We start from the raw sequence: 22,978 nt of genomic DNA, 5'->3' as shown, positions 1-22,978 counted from the left end.
GGGGGCTATGCCTTGCTCACAATCGCACCACCAAAACCAAGGGGAGAGTAGTTGCTGAATAAATTTTGCTAAATTACATTTGATGGAGGACATTTTGTGCTGTTTGGAAGTCAAGCCAATTTTTTTTTTAACATTTAATATGAGATGGCAGGATCATGACTATGTTGATTATAATCCAAATGCAAACCTTTTTCTTGGCAGGATTCTTCGCCCACAAAGTGGAGCACGAAAGCAGGACCCACACTGGGCGGAGCTTCCAGAGGACAGGGACACTTGCCTTTGAGCGAGTCTATACTGCCAAGTGAGTCTAAACCCTGACACTGCTGACTAACAGAGTGGGGGCATGGGCACCGGGGTCTCTCTACTGGAGTAACAACGAACCTCAAGGCTACATGTCTGTGTGGCCAAACCTTCCCAATGCCAGGGAGTTAGGGTTCCCGGGGGAAGTAGAACTCCCCCTGGGAGGCTTTGTGGAAACCCCTCACCATCTCAGTAAGTGTATTAAAAGAAAGGAAGTGGGGACCCTGGGGGTGAGGGGTAAGATCTCTACAACTCTTCCTTGTTCCAGAGCTTGGGAGCCAGTCATTTTGTCACATAGTTGACCAATTTCCTGTGTGGTTAGTGCAGAGGTAATACAATGAAAACCAGACACTCCTCACCTTCCGCCTGCAAAAGCAACAGATAGGACCTACTGGCAGCAGCCTGCCACTCATCGACCCTGCATTCGCTTGGTGGAAATCTGGAGGTGACACAGTACCTTTCATAATGCTGCTGTCCTTGAGCAACCAGAGCAAGAACAGAAAGAATGGGGGGATTATGCAATGGCTTTCCCACTTTTAATTCTTTGCTTTTGAATATAAAGACTGTTTGAAAACACTGGAACAGTCCAGTGAAGGAGCTGGTGCTATTTGGGATGCAATGGATTTTATTCTAACCCTTATTTTCCCTCTGTGCAAAATGCATTTGAACAGAGGGTTCAGCCCAGCATGTCTTCTGTTCCACTGTGCCTGTGATTAGAGGTCTGTAGAAAAGGAAGGCTTTGGCTGTGAGCTGGTGAATGGCCTTCAGGCTCAGCTTGGAGGCAACTCTGATGTCTCTAGAGATCCTTCCAAGGGAGGAATCATGGCCACGCAAGGAAAGGACTTTTAGATTGGCAAGAACAGTACAAGCAAACACAAAGATGGAGTCATCCTAGAGTCAGAGGCTCTGTGGGAGCAACTTGGGGGAAGGCTCCACACACAGGGCTACTGATGGCTTCTGAGAATTAAAGTGACTTCGAAGGTCTCAGCTGGGTAAGCCTTCATCATACTCCCTGACACACTTTTGCTTCTGTCCTTTGCCTCACCTAGCTATTTTTACTTTTTAAAAAATTTGATGTAGGAATGGGAAAGACGGAGGGGGAGTCCTCTCCATTGCCACTTTTCATCATCAGTCCCCTTTGCCCCCAAGCTTCTAAATTTCTGCATACATGGTCTGAGCCACTCCTGGGCACAGTTGTAGACTCATCCCAAGCTGATTTTCTGGCCCCCATTTTGCTCCCTGTTATTCCAGCAGCCTGACCTCAGGGAAATCCTTTGCTGAATTACTTATAGGGAGATTTCTATCTTAACATTTGGGCCTTCACTGTATTAATTCTCAGAATCAATTGAAGAAATGTACAGATCTGGTGGCTGTAGGCATTTTGGATCCATTTAAAGGAGAGCAGGGAACGCACAGAAGGTGCCATCAACCACTTACAAGGGGAGAGGTGAGAGCTCCCTTCAGGCATAATCTATGTGAAACAGTTGTAACAAAGGTGTCTTTGACCTGGGGTGAGATAAAAACCTCTTTGAACACAGAGTCCAAAGTAAACACTAATACTCCTCCACAGGTTTGGAAAGAGAAACTTTACCCCTCCCATATCACTACTTCCTAACCAGTTATGTTGTGTTCTTAGGTACTCCTCAGCTTGTCTACTTGGAAAAGGTTAGGCATTTTGGCCATGCAACAGAATTCCACTGTCCCTTGGGAGAAATTAGGTTGCCTTTTGCTGGTAATGAAGAAACAACAGAGCAGTTTGGACTGTCTGTCTCTGCCATTCTCCCCAGGAGTGAACTAGCTCTGCTTCTAAGAAGTCACTGTGTTCACACCTTGCCAGTTGCCAGCCTTCAAATTGGGGAAGTGACATTTGGTAGTGGTCGGAGGGTGGTTGGTGGTTCTGCAATGTTGTGGAGTTCCTGACATAAGAAGGAACTAGAAGAGCATGGTGGGCCTTTGGTGCTGCTGGGGCCCTCTGCTCCCAAAACCAGCATAGTTAAATGTCTTTCCCACTTAACCTTTACGGGACTGGGGATAAGGAGGAGAAGAATGAGAGGAGGAGAGAGAGAGCTGTGAGAAGGGGGGACAGGAAAGAAGAATTCCTGCAAGATAAAGGTTGCCCAGACACTGCTGTGGTTCTGTTACAAATACACTTCCACCTTGATCAGCTAACAGCAGGTGTGTGCCTGTGCCTGTGGTGGGTGACAGAAGGTGCTGGGGATCAATGCAACAACTCACAGCCTGTTGGTGAAAGCCACAGCCCCCAAGTCTGCTTGCCTTTGAAAGCTACAGAACGGGGTGATGTGTTAGTCCAGTAGAAAGCAAACCCCAGCCACATCTTTTCCAGGGGCCTCCAAAAGTACCAAAGAAGGGTGCAAGGTGAGTCCTGAGGGTGCAAGAAAAGAAAATGTCATTAACCTTGCTATCTAAAAAAATAAAAACTTAAGAAATGCTCATTTTTATTTTTAAAATTTATTTATTTATTACTGTTATTTTTTAAAATTTTTCATTGATTTTTAGAGAGAGTGGAAGAGAGAGGGAAAGACAGAGAGAAATATCAATGTGTTGCCTCCTGCACACACCCTGGGCCTGGGAGGAGCCTGAAACCGAGGTATGTGCCCTTGACTGGAATAGAACCTGGGACCCTGCTGTCTGCAGGCCAATGCTCTATCCACTGAGCCAGACAGGCTAGGGCTATATTTACTCATTTTTAATATACAGATGGAGAGTAGTATCCTAATATATAAAAAGCCAGAGGCCGTCATGACTGAAACAACCAGACAGATGACTGAACAGAAGGGTGCGTGGGGTGACAAGGCTGGCAGGGGGGTTAGTGAGGGATGACCAAACAACTGAACAGCAGGCTGCGTGAGGCAACCAGGCCAGCAGGGTGGGGAAGTTAGGGGAGACCAGGCCAGCAGGGGGGTTGGTTGGGGGTGACCAGGCCAGCAGGGGGGCAGTAAGGGGCAACCAGGTTGGTGGGGGGCAGGCAGTTGGGGGTGACTAGGTCAGTAGGGTGGGCAGATGGGAGTGACCAGGCTGGCGGGGGGGGGGCAGTAAGGGGCGTCCAGGTTGGCAGGAGGGGCAGTTGGGGTGATTAGGCTGGCAGGGCAGGCAGTTAGGGACGATCAGGCCAACAGGCAGAAGTGGTTAGGGGTGATCAGGCTGGCAGGGGGGGCAGTTGGGGGCAACCAGACTGGCAGTGGGGGCAGTAAAGGGCAACCAGGCCAGTGGGGGGGCAGTTAGGGGAGACCAGGCTGGCATGGGGGGCAGTTGGGGGTGACCAGGCCAGCAGGGGCTGCAGTTGGGGGTGACCAGGCCATCAGGGCAGGTAGTTAGGGGCGATCAGGCTGGCAGGCAGAGGTGGTTAGGGGAGATCAGGCTGGCAGTTAGGGGTGATTAGGAAGGCAGGCAGGTGAGCAATTAGGAGCCAGCAGTCCCAGATTGTGAGAGAGATGTCCCAGGTTGGAGAGGGCACAGACTGGGCTGAGGGGACCCCCCCCCCATGCATGAATTTCATGCATCGGGCCTCAAGTGTGTATATAATTATATAAAATATACTTATCAGAGGATTGTATGATAAACACTTTTGGTTGATGAATTGCATGATACTAAATATTTAGAGACTGGTTATGAAGGCAAAAGTAGCAGGAAGGATAAATGGTGCTGGTGATTGAAAAGCCCAATGCATATTTTTCAGTAAAAGATATGACTGTGGACTGATACAGATAGTTCAAGATTGTGGGGCAGTTGATAAACAGACATCACAACCAAGTGTAGCCCATCAGCTCAGACTTGGCCTCCATTAATGGTCTCCTCAACCCCATCCCCATGAGGGCAGACCTGAGCCAGCATTTGAGAGAAAAGGAATCTTGACCTTGACTCTCTGTTCATGGGTATAAGCAATAGTTCAAAGCCCTATTCATAGCTGATGAGCACAGGTACAGCTGTCAAAGTTTGGTTTTTGGAGAAAAATATCAGTTAAGGGACCTAAAACTCTTCCCCACTAGTGCAGGTAAACACAGGTTGCAGAGAGGAGATGTCTAATTTCCTAATTTCATAGTTGACAAGTTTGTGTGCTGTTGACAAGTGTTACAAGAATAAGTTCTGTACAGCAAGACTTTTTGAGAGCCTTCACTATGCTAAGGGACACTGTGATTTTTGGTTCTCCAAGAAGGGAAGGGATTTTACAAAATGCCTTTTGGGAAATGCCACCCTCATGTTCCTTCTTCCCTGCACCTCTCAGAATCCACTCTAGACTCCCTTACAATTGTTTGAAGGTGATAGATGTACATTGAGTCTATTAATTAGTACTGATACAACTACTCTTATGTACTTATTTTAAATTAACAGATACTAACTAACAAAACACTGAGTGCTTCTATATCCCATTCTGAAAGGTGGAGAAAAGTGAAAGAGAAAGTAACAATGAGTTATTTTCTCTATCAAAATGTTGGCACAACAAACTGATTGTGTGGCACAGCAAACTGGATGTAGCCCAGTGAGGTGTTGCCAGATCTGCCGAGTAACTCATAGTTAGACCTCAGGGCAATGAGAGCAAAAATGGGTTTGTTGGTTTTGTCTTGTAGGAAAAAATGGCTCAAAAGTCTCCACAAAAGATATTTTGGAATGACAAATATTTGTCAGTAGGAAAGAAAAATTTAATAAGGGATTCTAAGAAGGAAGACACTGGAGCAAGAATAGCCACTGTTTCTTGAATGCTACTGATGAACAAGACACTGATTTATCTCATGCTATTCCCACAACAATCCAGAAAGTGAATTACTGATGTGTCCATTCACCCATCAATAGATGAAAAAATTGAGGTTTTGGGAGGCTAGGAGATGCACTCACTTTCACACAGTTACTAAGTGGCATTTCAGCATTGGACCCAGGCTTTGGGACTTTGAAAACCACAAGAATGTCCACGAGGCACTATGTCACTGACCAAAGCTACTTGAATTCATCCCACCAGCAGCCCTCTGTCAAGAACAGGCATGTGTGCATGGAGCTTCATTCGGGTGGAGATACATCAGAGATTCTGGATGGGGAGAAGGTACTTGCTTGGTTAGAGTGAGAGACAGGATTGGGACATATTCTGAAAATCCATAGGAAGAATCCATTCTCTTACAGCTGAGAGAGTTTCATTTTACTCTGCAGACATTTTATTAGGGACCATGGTGACTTGAGACAATAGGCAAGAATGACTGAATGGCTGATCCAATGTCAAATCACTAGACATTCTGTCTAATGAGCAAATTCTTTGATCAATGCAGAATTTTTAGGAATGTTGCATCACCCAGACAAAATCAGTTCTTTAAAATCAATCAACGAGACAGTAATCCAGGAGAAAGGGTAATACAGGACAGTGAATATTCCACGTGAAAGATATAACCATCTTGGGGTGGAAAAATGGCAGCAGAATAGACAGATGTGACCTGAGCCTTGTCCCGGAGCAGATAGAAAGAACAGCTGAGGGTCGCACGGGGAGTGTCTGTTGGAGAGTTAAGGGAGAGCTATACTCCAAGAGAAGGTGGGGGACTGCTGGATGGGGCTCCCCTGACTGGGCAGCCCTCACTGCTGCTGGGTTCCCACCTGGAGCCACCGGCTCAGAAGCAGAAACTGCACCATCTTGAAGGGGAAAGTGGATGTTATCTGAAGCCTGAAAATCTACAACTGCGGCATCCACCGAACAGCTGTGAACCCCAGAGCACCGGTCCCCAACTGGCGCAAACTTGCGGATTCAGAGGAGCTCTACACTCCACAATGGAAAGGAGAGAGAGAACTACATAACCAGACACCCGGAGAAGAGAGACCATGGGGAGACTAAGAAACAGCCTGCATATGAAAGAAAAGCAGGCATCACCAGAAAAGGAAGTAAATGAAATGGAGGCAAGCAACCTGCCAGAGAAAGAATTCAGAGAAATGGTCATAAGGTGGCTGAAAAGAATGGTAGACAAATTCGACAATATGAATAAGAACCAAGAGGAAATGAAGAAGAACCAAGAAGAAATGAAAAATGACATCACTGCTATAAAGAACTCAATAGAAAGCATCAAGAGTAGACTAGAAGAAGCAGAGGACTGCATCAGTGAGCTAGAAGACAAGGTAGGAAAAAATACCCAAGTAGAGCAGCTTGTAGAAAAAAAAATTAAAAAGCAGGAGGAGAGCCTAAGGGAACTTTGGGACAACACGAAACAAAACAACTTCCGCATAATAGGGGTTCCAGAAGGAGAGGAAACGGAGCAAGGAATAGAAAACCTGTTTGAAGAAATAATGACAGAAAAGTTCCCTGATATAGGGAAGAAAAAACCCACACAAATCCAAGAAGTTCACAGAGTTCCAAGAAAAATGAACCCCAAAAGACCGACACCAAGGCACATTATAATTAAATTGGCAAACACCAACAACAAAGTAAGAATCTTAAAAGCGGCCAGAGAGAGACAGAAAGTTACCTACAAAGGAACCCCCATCAGACTAGCAACTGATTTCTCAACAGAAACTCATCAGGCCAGAAGGGAATGGAATGAAATATACAAAGTCATGCAAAGGAAGGGTCTGAATCCAAGAATATTGTACCCAGCAAGGCTATCAATCAAAATTGAAGGTGAAATCAGGAGCTTCAGAGACAAAAAAGGACTAAGGGAATTTATTACCACCAAACCAGCAATGCAAGAAATGCTAAAGGGTCTGCTGTAAAAAAAAAAAAAAAAAAAAATAGGAAGCGAAGAAGGAACACAGGGGTAAAGAATAAAAATGGTGACAAATAAGTACCTATCAATAACAACTTTAAATATAAATGGATTAAATGTCCCAGTGAAAAGACATAGGGTAATGGATTGGATAAGAAAACATGACCCATATATCTGCTGTCTACAAGAAACCCACCTCAGAAAAAAAGACGCACACAGACTGAGGGTGAAGGGATGGAAAAAGGTTTTTCAGGCAAATGGAAATGCAAAAAAAGCTGGGGTAGCAATACTTATATCTGACAAATTAGATCTCAAAGTGAAGGACATAACAAGAGATAAGGAAGGTCACTTCATAATACTAAATGGAGCAATCCAACAAGAAGAAATAACTCTGGTAAACATATATGCACCCAATACAGGAGCACCCAAATACATAAAGAAACTCCTGGAGGATATCAAAGGAGAGATTGACAGCAATACAATCATAGTAGGAGACTTTAATACCACACTATCACCATCACACAAATCCTCTAAACAAAAAATCAGCAAAGAAACATCAATCCTAAATGACTCACTAGCCAGATGGAATTAATTGACATCTTCAGAATATTTCACCCCAAAGTCACAGAATATACGTTCTTCTCAAGTGCACTTGGGTCATTTTCAAAGATAGATCATATGTTGGGTCATAGGCAAAGTCTCTTCAAATTCAAGAAGATAGAAATCATATCAAGCATCTTCTCAGATCACAGTGGCATAAAACTGGAAATCAACTACAATAAAAACAATACAAAAAAAATCAAACACATGGAGACCAAACAGCATGCTATTAAACAATGATTGGGTTACCAGAGAGATCAAGGAAGAAATAAAAAATATCATGGCAACAAAAGACAATGAAAACACAACAATCCAAAATCTATGGGACACTGCGAAAGCAGTCTTGAAAGGGAAGTTCATAGCTCTACAAACCTACTGCAAAAAACAAGAAACAATGGAAATCAATTACCTAACCCTACAACTCAAAGAGTTAGAAAGAGAGCAACAAGAAAAGCCCAGTGTAAGCAGGAGGAAGGAAATAATAAAGATCAGTGCAGAGAAAACAACATTGAAACAAACAAACAAACAAACAAAAACAATACAAAAGATGAACAAAACCAAGAGCTGGTTCTTTGAAAGGATAAACAAGATTGATGAACCTATAGCCAGGCTCACCAAGAAGCAAAGAGAGAGGACCCAAATAAACAAAATCAGAAATGAAAGAGGTGAAATAATAACAGACCCCACCAAAATACAAAGGACTGTTAAAAAATACTATGAACAACTCTATTCCAACAAACTGGACAACCTGGAGGAAATGGACATATTCCTAGAAAAATATAACCTTTCAAAACTCAATCAGGAAGAATCTAAACATCTCAATAGGCCAATAACTATGGAAGAAATTGAAGCAGTCATCAAAAAGCTTCCAGCAAACAAAAGCCCAGGACCAGATGGCTTCACAGGGGAGTTTGACCAAACATTCAAGGAAAAACTAAAACCTATGCTCCTCAGACTATTCTAAAAAATTCAAGAGGAAGGAACACTTCCAAGCTCATTCTATGAAGCCAGCATCACCCTAATACCAAAACCAGATAAGGACAACACAGTGAAAGAGAATTACAGGCCAATATCCCTCATGAACATAGATGCCAAAATCCTCAACAAAATTCTAGGAAATCAGATCCAGCACTACATCAGAAAGATCTTACACCATGACCAAGTAGGATTTATCCCAGGGATACAAGGATGGTACAATATCTGCAAATCAATAAACGTGATACATCACATAAACAAACTGAGAGATAAAAATCACATAGTCATATAAATTGATGCAGAAAAAGCATTTGACAAAATCCAACACCCTTTCTTGATAAAAACTCTCAACAAGGTGGGAATAGAAGGATCATACCTCAACATAATAAAAGCTATATATGATAAACCCACAGCTAGCATCATACTCAATGGGCAAAAACTAAAACCATTTCCCCTAAGAACAGGAACAAGACAGGGATGTCCACTCTCACCACTCCTGTTTGATATAGTACTGGAAGTATTAGCCATTGCAATTAGTCAAGAAGAAGAAATAAACGGCATCCAAATTGGAAAAGAAGAAGTAAAGCTGTCCTTATTTGCAGATGACATGATATTGTACATAAAAAACCTGAAAGACTCCATCAAAAAATTAACAGACTTAATAAATGAATTTGGCAATGTAGTCGGATACAAAATTAACGCCAACAAATCTATGGCATTTCTATACACGAATAGTGAATGTACAGAAAGAGAGACTAAAAAAGCAATCCCATTTACCATGACACCAAAAAAAATTAAGATACCTAGGAATAAACTTAACTAAGGAGGTAAAAGACCTATACGCGGAAAACTACAGGACACTGAAAAAAGAGATAGAGGAAGATGTAAACAGATGGAAGAACATACCATGTTCATGGATTGGGAGAATCAACATCATTAAAATGTCCATACTACCCAAAACAATCTATAGATTCAATGCACTCCCCATTAAAATACCAATGGCATATTTCACAGACCTATAAAGAACTCTCCAAAAATTCATCTGGAATAAAAAAAGACCCTGAATAGCCACAGCAATCCCGAGAAAGAAGAACAAAGTAGGTGATATCTCAATATCAGATTTCAAGCTGTATTACAAAGCCACTGTTCTCAAAACTGCCTGGCACTGGCACAAGAACAGACATATAGATCAATGGAACAGAACAGAGAACCCAGAAATTGACCCAAATCACTACACTCAATTAATATTTGACAGAGGAGGCATGAACATACAATGGAGTCAAGACAGTCTCTTCAATAACTGGTGTTGGGAAAATTGGACAGATACATGCAAAAAAATGAAACTAGACCACCAACTTACACCATACACAAAAATAAACTCAAAATCATCAAGGACTTAAACATACAATGAGAAACCATAAAATACTAGAGGAATACACAGGCAGAAAAATTTCTGACATATGCCAAAGCAATTTCTTCACTGATACTGCTCCTAGGGCAATGGAAACTAAAGAGAAAATAAACAAATGGGACTACATCAAAATAAAAAGCTTTTGCACAGCAAAGGAGACCATCAATAAAACAACAAGAAAGCCCACTGCATGGGAGAACATATTTGCCAATGATATTAATGATAAGGGTTTAAGCTCCAACATTTACAGGGAACTCATGCAGCTTAACAAAAAGAAGATAAACAACCCAATCAAAAAATGGGCAACTGATCTAGACACTTTTCGAAAGAAGACAGAAGGAAGGCCAAGAGACATATGAAAACCTGCTCAAAATCACTAATCATCAGAGAGATGCAAATCAAAACAACAATTCGGTAATATCTCACACCTGTCAGAAGGGCTATCATCAACAAATCAACAAACGTCAAGTGTTGGTGAGGATGCGGAGAAAAAGGAACTCTTTTGCACTGCTGGTGGGAATGCAGACTGGTGCAGCCACTGTGGAGAACAGTATGGAGTTTCCTCAAAAAACTAAAAATGGAACTCCCATTTGACCCAGTGTTCCCACTTCTAGGAATATATCCCAAGAAACTAGAAACATGAATCCGAAAGGATATATGCACCCCTATGTTCATAGCAGCACAATTCATCATAGCTAAGATTTGGAAATAGCCTAAGTCCCCATCAGCAGATGAGTGGATTAAAAAACTGTGGTACATCTACACAATGGAATACTATGCTGCGGTAAAAAAGGAGTTCTTACCATTTGCAACAACATGGATGGAAATGGAGAGCATTATGCTAAGTGAAATAAGCCAGGCAGAGAAAGATAAATATCACATGATCTCACTCATTTGTGGAATATAATGAACAATATAAACTGATGAACAAAAATAGATCCAGAGACAGAGAAACATCAAGCAGAACGTCAAATCTCAGGGAAGGTAGGGGCAGGTGGGGGTAAGGGGGAGAGATCAAGCAAAGGACCTATATGCATGCATGTAAGCCTAATCAATGGACACAGACAAAAAGGGGGTGGGGGCATGAATGGGAGGTAGGGGGTAATGGGGGAATAAGGACACATATGTAATACCTTAATCAATAAAGAAAAAAATAAAATCAATCAACCAATTAACCAACCAAAGCAGAAGCATGAGTCTGAGGAGGAAGCAAGGACGATCTTTGGTATTAATAAACTTGAAACTGTAGGAGCATCAGATATTAGATCCCATCAGATACAAGACGTTATTCAACTAAATAAAAAGGGATGTTCACTCTTATTTCCTTGTACTAGGAAGTGGTTACATTCTCAGTCATCAGGCTGCAGTTTTGTTCTCTCATAACATATAAGAATAGAGGTCATGTTCATGCATAATAGCTGCTGCAGCTCCCATTTTTGGACCTATTTATTAACCACGTACTTTATCCCAGGTGGTATTTGTAAGGGGCTCCTACTCTGTTCACTAGGTGAGTGACAATGAGGTCAGCAGGCTCTGCTATCTCCTGTATCTATATTCCAGCATAGGACACTCTGGTTTCTTAGCTTTTACATTCATTGACTGCTCCGGTAAAGGCTGTTTTAATCATCAGAGCGATGGCAAGGCCCCTGTGGCCAGGAACACTGCCAGCCTCTCTGGGTTCTTTGAAGGGATCGGCCCCAGGGCTGGTAATTCCAAAGTTCCCTCTGGTCCCCCTGAGGCCCAAGGCTCTATTAGTTTGAACAGGACTTCACAGCCGATTGAGGAGGAAAATCATGAGAATAGGATCAAGAGGGATCCAGATGAAGGAATCCAAGGAAGGAATTTGGATCAAAGGCCAAATATATTTTGAAAATTGCCTCTTGGCTTTTACCTGCACAGTTTGAATTACATGAGAACAATGGAACTCAAACTTGAACATACATCAGTATCACTTGGAGGTCTTGTTAAAATAAAGACTGCTGGACCAGCCCCAGAGTTTTTGATTCTAGAAGTATGAAGTGGGCATTAACATCTGCATATCTAATGAGTTCCCCAGGGGATTCTGCTGGTCTAGGACAACTCTCTGAGAACCACCAATTAGATCACTAACTCTTTGAGCTTAAATGGATCTTGGAGTTATTCATTATCAGTCTCTTAGTTTTACAGGCAAGGAGATTAAGTTTAAAGAGATTGCTGTACCAATGACCAACAGCTGGTCAATATCAGGTCAGGGACTCAATCCTAGTTCCATGGCCCTCTATCGTGGTGCCCCTCCCCTTCTTTGCTACCTTGTACTGTTGGGTTATTTTTCTGTGGACATAGGTATCGTCTTTCCTGATGTAGACTGTAAACTCCTCAAGAGGACACTGGTAATTTAATTTCTTATAGTCAAAGAGGTAACAGACCTGGTTTAGAGTCAGACTGACCAGTGTGTGAATCCTGGCTTTGTCACTCCATAACTGGGTGACCCTGGGCAATTTATTCAATTTCTCCCAATCTTTGTTTCTCACCTGAAATGTGAGAGTAGTTGAAGGCAGAATCATGGCCTTTTAAGGATCACTCCAGGCACCTATGAATATGTTATATTACACGGCAGGGGAAGCCAAGGTGAGTAACCACTTTACTTTAAGATAAAGAGATTGTTCAGGATTATCTGGGTAGGAAGGAGGCAAAAGAGTTGGTGTCAGAGAAATTCAGTGTAAAAAAGACTTGATCGGCTATTGCTGGTTTTGATGTTGGAAGGGGCCACCAACAAGGAATACAAGTGATATCGAGAAGCTGAAAAAGGCAAGGAAATGGATCTGCCCTAGATCCTCTGGAAGAAATGCAGACACCTGGATTTTAGCTCAATGAGACCCATTTTGGACTTGTGACTTCCAGATAATAGATTTGTATTGTTTTAAGGCAGTAAGTTTGTGCCTACTTGTTACAGCCACCATAAAAAATTCACGCAGTCACCATGTGTACTCACAGGTTCGTGGTAAGCTTTAAGGAGACAAAGGTGTAAAACACCAGTACGGTACTTGGGGTAGAGCGAGAGTCCCTCCATGGGAGCAAGGACTGAGCCCTGCACACAGAAATCACACAATCAGCAAGATAACTTTCTGAACATGAGCTTTTCTTAACCTACCCTGGTTTCTTTAATGTGTGATGTTGCCTTTTCTTCCTCGGCCTGGCCTTGGGTCTGAGCTCACTGTGTGTCTGCCATAAAGGTCTTCTTAGCTGGGCTCTTCTCCCAGCCACCCCACCCTAATGGCCACCACTGCGTTGCTCACTTGTCAATTTCAGAAGCACTTTGTCAAAGCCAGTTGCAGGAACTATGCCATAGCGAGTCCATCAAGAAACTGAATCTCGAATGGGCTTCACTGAGGAAGAGAGTGAATGGGTTCTGAACACATGTCTCTTTACACCGCTGTCTGTTTCTGATGTGGCAGCTGGTGCCAGTCTTCATGAGTAGATGTATGTGGAATTATGAGTGGGGCTTTTGCCCCAGATGTGATGGTGCGTATTAATTTGTGATTTCAGAGGACACCGTGGTAACATGTTTTCTTCTTTAAATTCATTTATTTATTCTACAGCCAAAACTGTGTCGATGCGTACCCCACTTTCCTTGTCGTGCTCTGGAGTGCGGGGCTACTGTGCAGCCAAGGTAACCAGCTTCTCTCTGTGTTCTCTGTCTGAAATATGCCGGAGGAGGCTCCAGTTCAGGCTCTTTGTTGAAAGGAGTTTGTCTGACCTCCAGCTCTGATCTGTGAAACCCTGGAGAGGTGCGGCCTGGAGGCGGGTTTCCCCGTGCTCTGTGCCAGTGGATTGGTGGATAATGCATTGCTAATGCTGGCTCCCTGCGGTTGAGAGTGCCTGCACTGACAAGGGTGGTTTAAGGCTAAATGTGACTCAGAATCCGTAAGCAGTGTTAGCTCAGATACAAGGGCATTCTAAATGAGAGTGCCAGAGGGATCTATTCTGGGGCTGCTGTCACTTGGTTCTCCTGCTAATAAGCTTCCAGGCTGGCAGTCCTCCCTCGGGCCCTGTCTGCAGAGTCTCAGGATGGATTCCAGGTCTCCAGCCTTTCCCAGTTATCAGCAGCCCACAGCCTTGACTTCAGCAAGTTGACTCCCAGAATGGATTTAAAATTAAATGGAAACCAGAGTAATATTTTTTGGTCCCCTTTAGACACTGGCACTGTGTCGGGGGGAAGGGTGGCATGACTTGGTCAGCCAAGCAGGGGGTATCAGAAGAGGTCACTTGTGTTCTCTGATGAGCTATTTAACCCTCATCACCTCCTACTGCTTCATAAAGCAGGTAGAGTGGATATCATTTCCCCATCATCCTTGAGGACACTTTGGTTCAGAGAGATAAGGTCATTTGCTCAAGATTACTGAGCTGTGAATAACGAACCACATTGAGAGCCCAGGTTTTTTGGCTATATCCTGGATTTCTCACAAGCAGCCCTTTACTTTATTCATTTATATAATACGCATACATAGAACACCTACTCTGTGACAAGCCCTGTGCTTGGATACACAGTGACTGATAAAAAGATGGTGGGAAAGCCCACAGTAGTTGGCAAGATGAAACACAGAAAATCAGTGAATGGATAAATTATTACCAAGAGTGGGAGGTACCATGAAGGAAAAGAATAAGAGCAGTGATAGAGAAGAGAGTTGAGGGATGGCAGAGAAACCATTTCAGGGACACCTTGTGGCCTTTTTCTGTGCTCCATGAGGCTGTCACTAAGCTCACTATTTATTTTCCACTTTCTATCCTGAGTTAAATAAGAGATATGTCCAGCAAGACTTGAAAACCAGGTCAAAATATGCTCATAGTAGGAGTTATGATTCCTTTTATGTTTTTGATGATACTTGATGTAGATGAATATAGAGTTGTTCCAGTTAGACAAATACAAAGGGAGTCTACAGGTGTTTCAGAGCCTGGGACTATACATTCCCTGTCAAACATGTGTTGGCATTGTCAGGGGATGAAAGTGTCAGTAAACCCTGTTCGATAACAGTTATATCATTTCAAAATAGTAGGTGGTAGAGTTTCTTAGCTGAAAGGAACCTTGGGGATCATTTGAGCCCAAACTCTTTACTTTATAGAAAAGGAGCCCAAGCCCCAAAGGGACAAGTGGCTAGCTCAGACTTTAGAATTGCAGAGCCCATATTTGCACCCACTGTGCTTCTTCTCTTGCTGTTCTAGGCAGCCCAGGCGCACAGAGGCGTACACCATATCCGGCATGAGGGCAACAAGTGTGGCCATTTCCCACCTTGACTCCTATTATAGTTCAGTGCAGTTCCTGGTAAAAAAGATGGGCTGGTAAGTTAGCTCAGAGCCATCCTGATGGAACAAACCAGGAAAGACTTTGCCTAGAACAAATTGTGATTTGTGATAATTTTGTGACTTTCGGAGAATAGGATGAACTTCATAAGCAGTTCCTTTTGTGCTTTGGATTCCTTATCTGTCATGTAACAATAGATTTTTGGAGGCAAGGCAGAGTTGTGGAAAGAACTTGATTTTTGGGGACTGACAGACTGAGTTGATTCCACTGCTGTTGTGACCCTGGGCTGTTACTCAGCTTTCCTAAGTCTCAGTTTCCTCATGTGTAAAACAGGAATGACTAGATTCCCAAGATGATTGTATGAAATAATATGCATTCAGCCCCTGACACAGTGCTTGGCATATCAGATTAAACCATATAAAACTGCAGCTAGTTGACTGTTTGTGACTCATGAAAATGGCACTTTCATATAGTTCAGCTTAAAAATAGAAAACCAATAAATGTTATTATTGATGGTGCTAGTGATGGTAATAATGCTTTGAACTCAGAACTGTTTTCAAATTCCACCTCTCCCTTGGCCAACCTATATGACTTTTATTCATTCAGTTGAAAAATATAGAAAGCCAATATGCGCCAGGCATGAGGCCAGGCATAGAGATGAAGGCTGGTAAAATATGGCTGTCCTCAGGAGTCTTTTGGTCTGGCAGGTGAATCTGGGAAAACTGACTTCCTGGAACCTAAATTTCCTTAAATGTCAAATAGTGACAGCAATGTGCTCCTTACCAGGTGGCTGAGAGGATAGAAGACCCATGTATCCAAAGAGTCTTGGCTCTACTGGCATATGAAAAGTGCCCAGTCAGCACATTCATCTGGCATTTGAATAATGCTAGAAGGTATTCCGAGTGCTTTCATACTTATGCTTTCATACTTATGCTATTTGACTCGGAATTATTCCTGATAGGTGGGAAGCTGTAATCGGCCTTTTATCCAGATGTAGACCGAATTAAGTATTAGCTCCAGCTCATGGCAGTCCTAGTGGGGCTGTGCTTTCTGACTTGGCTCCAAGCTCCAGACTGCAGGATTATTTGGGTGCTGCTTATGGTTGCTCCTCACAGGCTGGAATGCAAATGGAATCTCTTTCTCCAGAGACCTCTTCTGAATGGTAGCAATTGTTCAGAGAAGTTTGAGCACTGTGCTGCCTGGAAGCCCAGAGGAGAAGGTTATACTTTTAAGAGAACTAGGCTCAGAGCTGGGCTCGGGGTCTGCCCCTTCCTCCCACAGATACATCTAACACCTGGCTGCTCAAGCCCAAGTTTCCCACATCTGGAAATGGAAAAGATGATACTGGTCATGTGGAAAGGATTCAAATTAGATGATGATTATGAAAATACTTTGCAAACAATACCACAATGCCAATATAAAGTGACATCGCTATTATTATTTTTAATTTTTAATTACAGTTGACATTCAATATTATATTAGTTTCAGGTGTACAACATAGTGATTAGACATTTATATATTTTACAAAGTGGTCCCTCTGATAAGTCTAGTACTCACTTGGTACCATTCAGAGTTACTACAATATTATTAACTACATTCCTTATGCTATACTTTACATCTCTGTTATTATTTTGTGACTATCAATTTGTACTTCTTAATTCTCCTACCTTTTTCTCTCATCTGAGAGCCATTAGTCTGTTTTCTGTGTCTATGAGTCTGTTTCAATTTGATTTATGCATTAATTTTGTTCTTTAGATTCCACATATAAGTGAATTAATATAGTATTTGTCTTTCTCTGACTGATTTATTTCACTTAGTATAATACCATCTAGGTTCATCCATGTTGTCACAAATGGTAAGATTTCATTCTTTTTTTAGTGGCTGAGTAACATTCCATTGTATATATGCACTACCTCTTTTTTATCCATTCTTCTATTTATGGACACTTAAGTTGATTCCATATCTTGGCTATTGTAAACAATGCTGCAATGACCATAGGGGTGCATATATCTTTTCAAATTAGTGTTTTGGATTACTTTTGGATATATACCCAAAAGTGGGATTGTTGGGTCCTATGGGAGTTCTATTTTTAGTTTTGTGAGGAGCCTCCATACTTTTTTCCACAGTGGCTGCTCCAGGCTGCCTTCCCACCAGCAGTGCATGAGGGTTCCCTTTTCTCCACATCCTCATCAACATATTGCTTGTTGATTTATTAATGGTAGCCATTCTGACAGGTGTGAGGTGCTATCTCATTGTGGTTTTAATTTGCAGTTCTCTGATGATTAGTGATGCTGGGCATCTTTTTATATGTCTACTAGAGGCTTGGTGCACACAATTCATTCATGGGGGCGGGGGAAATGTGTCCCTCAGCCCGACCTGTACCCTCTCCAATCTGGGACCCCTCGGGGGCTGTCCGACTGCCAGTTTAAGCCCGATCCCACTTAAACCGGCAGTCGGACATCCCTCTCACAATCTGGGACCGCTGGTTCCTAACCACTCGCCTGCCTGCCAGCCTGATTGCCCCCTAACTGCTCCCCTGCTGGCATGATTGATACCTAACTGCTCCCCTGCCTGCCTAATCACCCCCAACTGCCTTCCCCTGCTGGCCTGCTCACCCACAACTGTCCTCCCCTGCCACGACCTGCCTCCTCTGCCAGGCCCTGCCTCCGCTGTGCATGTGGTCATCTTGTGACAGCCATCTTGTGATTAGGGCATGATGTGTGAGGGCCTGACGACAACCTAGGCCAGTGGTCGGCAAACTCATTAGTCAACAGAGCCAAATATCAACAGTACAACAATTGAAATTTCTTTTGAGAGCCAAGTTTTTTAAACTTAAACTTCTTCTAATTTCACTTCTTCAAAATAGACTCACCCAGGCCATGGTATTTTGTGGAAGAGCCACACTCAAGGGGCCAAAGAGCCGCATGTGGCTCACGAGCCGCAGTTTGCCGACCACGGACTTAGGCTATTATTAGTATAGATTGGCCACCTGTAACATCACTATTATTAAAACGTTCAGATTTCTTTCAGCCCTAGGCTGTTTGCTGAAGTTTACATAAGCCCAGACTGTCAGAACTTAAAGCCTCTGCTAGATTTTGTGACAGGCAGTAATTACACAATGATTATTTTTAAAAAATATTTTTATTGATTTCAGAGAGGAAGGGAGAGGGAGAGAGATAGAAACATCAATGATGAGAAAGAATCACTGATCCACTGCCTCCTGCATGCCCCCAACTGGGGATCGAGCCCGTAACTGGGGCTTGTGCCCTGACCAGAAATTGGTCAATGCTCAACCACTGAGCTGTGCCGGCCAGGCTACAATGACTGTATTAAACTGTATTAATGTTGTGTTAACTTAGCCTGTTTGGCATATGTGCAACTAAGGTGTTTTTCTTTTTCTTTTTCCACTTAGTTCCTGCCGCCTTTGCTGGGCTGATGTACCTGTTCGTGAGGCAAAAGTACTTCGTCGGCTACCTAGGAGAAAGAACTCAGAGGTAGGCACTGGGAGTGTTTAAGAACCACGGAGCAGTCATGCTTCTTGAGCAGGAAGAGTGGTAATTCACAACCGTATTCTGTGTAGCATTCAAAGGCCTAGGGGACCACTTGAGGTGGGATGGCCAAAGCTGACTAGGATCCCTCTCCTTTTTCTCCCTGAACTTCGTGGGCTCTGAAAATACAGCTGGGGGCCTTGAACACTGAACAATTCCTGCCCATGGTGTTGGATTCACAAAGGGTGCTTTAATGCCATGTGCTGCACATTCCTTGCAACCCCACACCCTCTATTCCCACCCTTCACAGTCTGGGGCTTGAATGACATCCTATGTCTAGTTTTTCCAGCCTCCGGTGAGTGAAACATTTCATTGTTTGCCTAGAGAAATGAGAACTAAAGCTTGCACCATGTGATACGTTCTTTTGAATAACAGATTTTCCAGAGGCCAACAGAAGGAATGTTGAGAACATAAGGTACAATCACAGGCAGAGGATGGGGACTGAAAATGGATTCAATGTTACATGGCTTACAGATGGTGCCAAATTAGCAATGACACTTCCACTCCACCTGGATTGGGAAATCCGATTCTAGTAAAATAAATGATGGCACTTATAGAAGAAACATTCCAGTGGCAGTACACCTAAGAGAACAGGATACCTAATGTAGCAGAGGGGCTCTGAGAGCCAGGAATTTGTTCTGGGAGGTTGAACACAGGCTTCCCCTTCAGTTTTCTTTCTTGTCTACTTTCACACCCCTCCTGGCCTTTTACACTTCTCTAGTGGTTAATGGGTTCCCCGTTTAGATAGCATCCTTCAACAGTGACAAAGGCACTGACATCCCAGGAGGTCAGCAGGTGAAAGCATTACTTCTGGGGAACTGGGATCTGCAAAGCTAAGTGACTTAGTAACTTGGTAGTGAGCAGCCAGAGAATAATGGCTTTTTCTTACAATTCTTTCCTGGTGCTCATGTCTCCATCATTCCTCTCTAGTGGCCTTCCTATTCATCCTCTAAAACCACATTTCCATTCTCTCTCTTATTCTTATCAACACTGTCCTAAATAATGTTCTTTATTCTCTTTTACCTGGGTAAACCTTTACTCTGCCTTCCCCAGGAGATTACCTGCTGTCAGGAGTTGTGGGGGTGTCTATCAATAAAATAAGGGGGCTTGGTTTCCCATGCAGCCCTGTCTTTCTCCCCTAAGACACAGGCATTTGGCTAGGTCACAATTTTTCTCTATCAGTCACCATTTGCCTGAGATCTTAAAGTTGCTTTAATTCTAAGACTATCTGTGGCTCATGACAAAAGTAGTCCATTTACCATAGGCACTTCTTATTTTAAAGATAATCACTACTAGGAAATGGATAGAGGCAGCAAAAATAAACAATAGAATATGGACTTAAAATCTGAAAAGTATTTGATCTCTCCAGACCTCATTGAAATGTAAATGGCTTAACCTCTTCTTTTTAAATCATTTATAAAAATTTTTTTCAATTACAGTTGACATACATTATTATATTAGTTTCAGGTGTACACCCCAGTGATTAGATGTTATATAACTTACTAAATGATCATCCTGATAAATCTTGCACCATCTGACATCATACATAGTAATTAGATTACTATTGACTATATTCTCATGCTGTACTTTACATCCCCATGATTATTCTATAATTACCAATTTGTATTTCTTAATCCCTTCACCTTTTTTACTCATTCCCCCAAACCCCCTCCAATCTGGCAACTGTCAAAATGTTCTCTGTGTCCATGAGTCTGGTTCTGCTTATTTTGTTTTTTAAGATTCAATTGTTGATAAATATATATTTATTACTGTTTTATTGTTCATATTTTTTAATCTTTTCTTCTTCTTCTTAAAGAAGATCCTTTAACATTCATGTAATACTGGTTTGGTGGTGATGAACTCCTTTAGCTTTTACTTGTCTGGGAAGCTCTTTAAATGTCTTCTGATTCTAAATGATAACTTTGCTGGGTAGAATAATCTTGGTTGTAGGTCCTTGCTTTTCATCAATTTGAATATTTCTTGTCAATCCCTTCTGGCCCGAAATGTTTCTGTTGAGAAATCATCTGACAGTCTTATGGGAGCTCCCTTGTAGGTAACTGCTTTTCTCTTGCTGCTTTGAAAATTCTCTCTTTGTCTTTAACCCTCGGTATTTTAATTCTGATGTGTCTTGGTGTGGGCCTCTTAGGGTTCATCTTGTTTGGGACTCTCTGTGCTTCCTGGACTTGTGTGTCTATTTCCTTCACCAACTTAGGGAAGTTTTTCATAATTATTTTTTCAAATAGGTTTTCAATTTCTGGCTCTCTCTCTTCTCTTTCTGGCACCCCCATGATGTGAATGTTGGTATGCTTGAAGTTGACCCAGAGGCTCCTTATACTATCCTAATTTTTTGGATTCATTTTTTCTTTTTCTTTTTCTTTTTTTAATATATTTTATTGATTTTTTTACAGAGAGGAAGGGAGAAGGATAGAGAGTTAGAAACATCGATGAGAGAGAAACATCGATTAGCTGCCTCCTGCACACCCCCTACTGGGGATGTGCCCTCAAACCAAGGTACATGCCCTTGACCAGAATCGAACCTGGGACCCATCAGTCAGCAGGCCGACGCTCTATTCACTGAGCCAAACCGGTTAGGGCATCATTTTTTTCTTTTTGATGTTCTGATTTTGTGTGTGTGTTTTGTTTTCTTCCTTATATTCCAAATCACTCATTAGATTCTTGACTTCGTCTATTCTACTATTGATTCCCTGTACATTATTCTTCATTTCAGTTAGTCTATCCTTCATTTCTGACTGGTTCTTTTTTATGTTGTGGAAGTTCTTACTAAGTTTATTGAGCATCCTAATAACCATTGTTATTTTTATTTTTATTTTTATTTTTTTTTGTTAATCCTCACCAGAGGATATTTTTTTCATTGATTTTTTTTTTAGAGAGAATGGAAGGGCGGGGGCAGAGACACAGAGAGAGAAACATTGATGTGAGAGGGACACATTGACTAGTTGCCTCCCACGTGCAACCTGACTGAGGATGGGGATACAGCCTGCAACTGAGGTATATGTCCTTGACTGGAATAAAATGCACTACCCTTCAGTCTTCAGGCCAATGCTCTAACCACTTAGTCAAACTGGCCAGGGCAATAACCAGTGTTTTGAACTCTATATCTAGTAGGTTGCTTGTGTCCCTTTTGTTTAGTTCTTTTTCTGGAGTTTTATTCTGTTCTTTCATTTGTGACATGCTTCTTTGTCTCCTCATTTTGGTAACCTCCCTATGTTTGTTTCTATCTGTTATGTAGGGCTGCTACATCTCTCAGGTTTGGTATGTGGCCTAATATAGTATGTGTTCTGTAGGGTCAGTGCCATAGCCTCCTGATCACCCAAGCTGGATCCTTGAGGTGCAGCACTGTGTGGGCTGTGTATATCCTCCTTTTATAGTTAGCACATTAATGGGAGGGATTTACCTCCAGGCAGATCAGCCACAAGGACTGACTGAAACTACTGACTACTGATCTCTGATAACTGTGGAGGATCAGTTGTGCAGGGGCCCACCCCACAGAGCATGACTTACTTCAGCAGGGGTCTGGTGCCTGCTGAGTCTTCCCCTTCAGTGTGTTCCTTATGGAGGTGATTGGGTGGTGGTGCTTTGATGTAGTCTGAAGCTGTCCTGGGTAGACTAGCTCTGAGGTCTGCCAGGAGGTGCAGGCCAAGGTCAGTTGCTCTCTCTGTTCTGCCTGGGTCTACCTGGCATGAGCTACAAAGCGATCTGCAGATGGCTGCTTCTTGTGCTAGGCTTGGAGCTGTCCAGAAGAGGCCAAGCTGTGAACCAAGGTGGCTGCTGCTAGTGTTAGGCCTGGGACACTTAGTGAGAGGTATGGGGCACACTGAGGCCAGATGCTGCTTGTTTGATATATTTTGGGGAAGTCTGAAGCACTAGGCAACTGTCAAATGGCCATTCATATGGAAAAGCCACTGGAATCAGCTTGGTGGGCCCAAAAGTTGGGTGGGGCGGGGCCTTGGGGGATCACCAGGGCAGGGAAAATAGTTTGAGCCAAGTTGATGGAGTCTCAGATATAGCACCTGCCTGCTGGCTTTATGGGGGGAGGTTCATCAAAGGTACAGTTGTCTCTGCCAGCACTTCTGTCTGGAAGAAACCTGTTCCCCAGCTCTCACCCTGATGCTGAACAATTTAATTCCTCCCCATATGTCTCTGGTGCCTTTCTGCT

At 42.8% G+C, this 22,978-nt stretch overlaps 1 protein-coding gene across 1 annotated transcript in view; it reads left to right on the top strand.

Moving 5' to 3' along the window:
• The window catches only part of ALOX5AP (arachidonate 5-lipoxygenase activating protein), a 39,126-nt gene that overhangs the window by 7,894 nt on the left and 8,254 nt on the right, over positions 1 to 22,978 (top strand). Inside the window, exons 2-4 of the mRNA XM_080662957.1 lie at positions 202 to 301; positions 13,554 to 13,624; positions 18,666 to 18,747. Coding sequence (XP_080519083.1) covers positions 202 to 301; positions 13,554 to 13,624; positions 18,666 to 18,747 — 253 coding nt within the window. The remainder of the gene's footprint in view (positions 1 to 201; positions 302 to 13,553; positions 13,625 to 18,665; positions 18,748 to 22,978) is intronic.

Source organism: Plecotus auritus (genome assembly GCF_963455305.1).
Source record: "Plecotus auritus genome assembly, chromosome: 3".
Classification (NCBI taxonomy): domain Eukaryota; kingdom Metazoa; phylum Chordata; class Mammalia; order Chiroptera; family Vespertilionidae; genus Plecotus; species Plecotus auritus.
The sequence above is the reverse complement of the archived record's forward strand: the minus strand, read 5'-3'. Positions and strand labels throughout refer to the sequence as shown.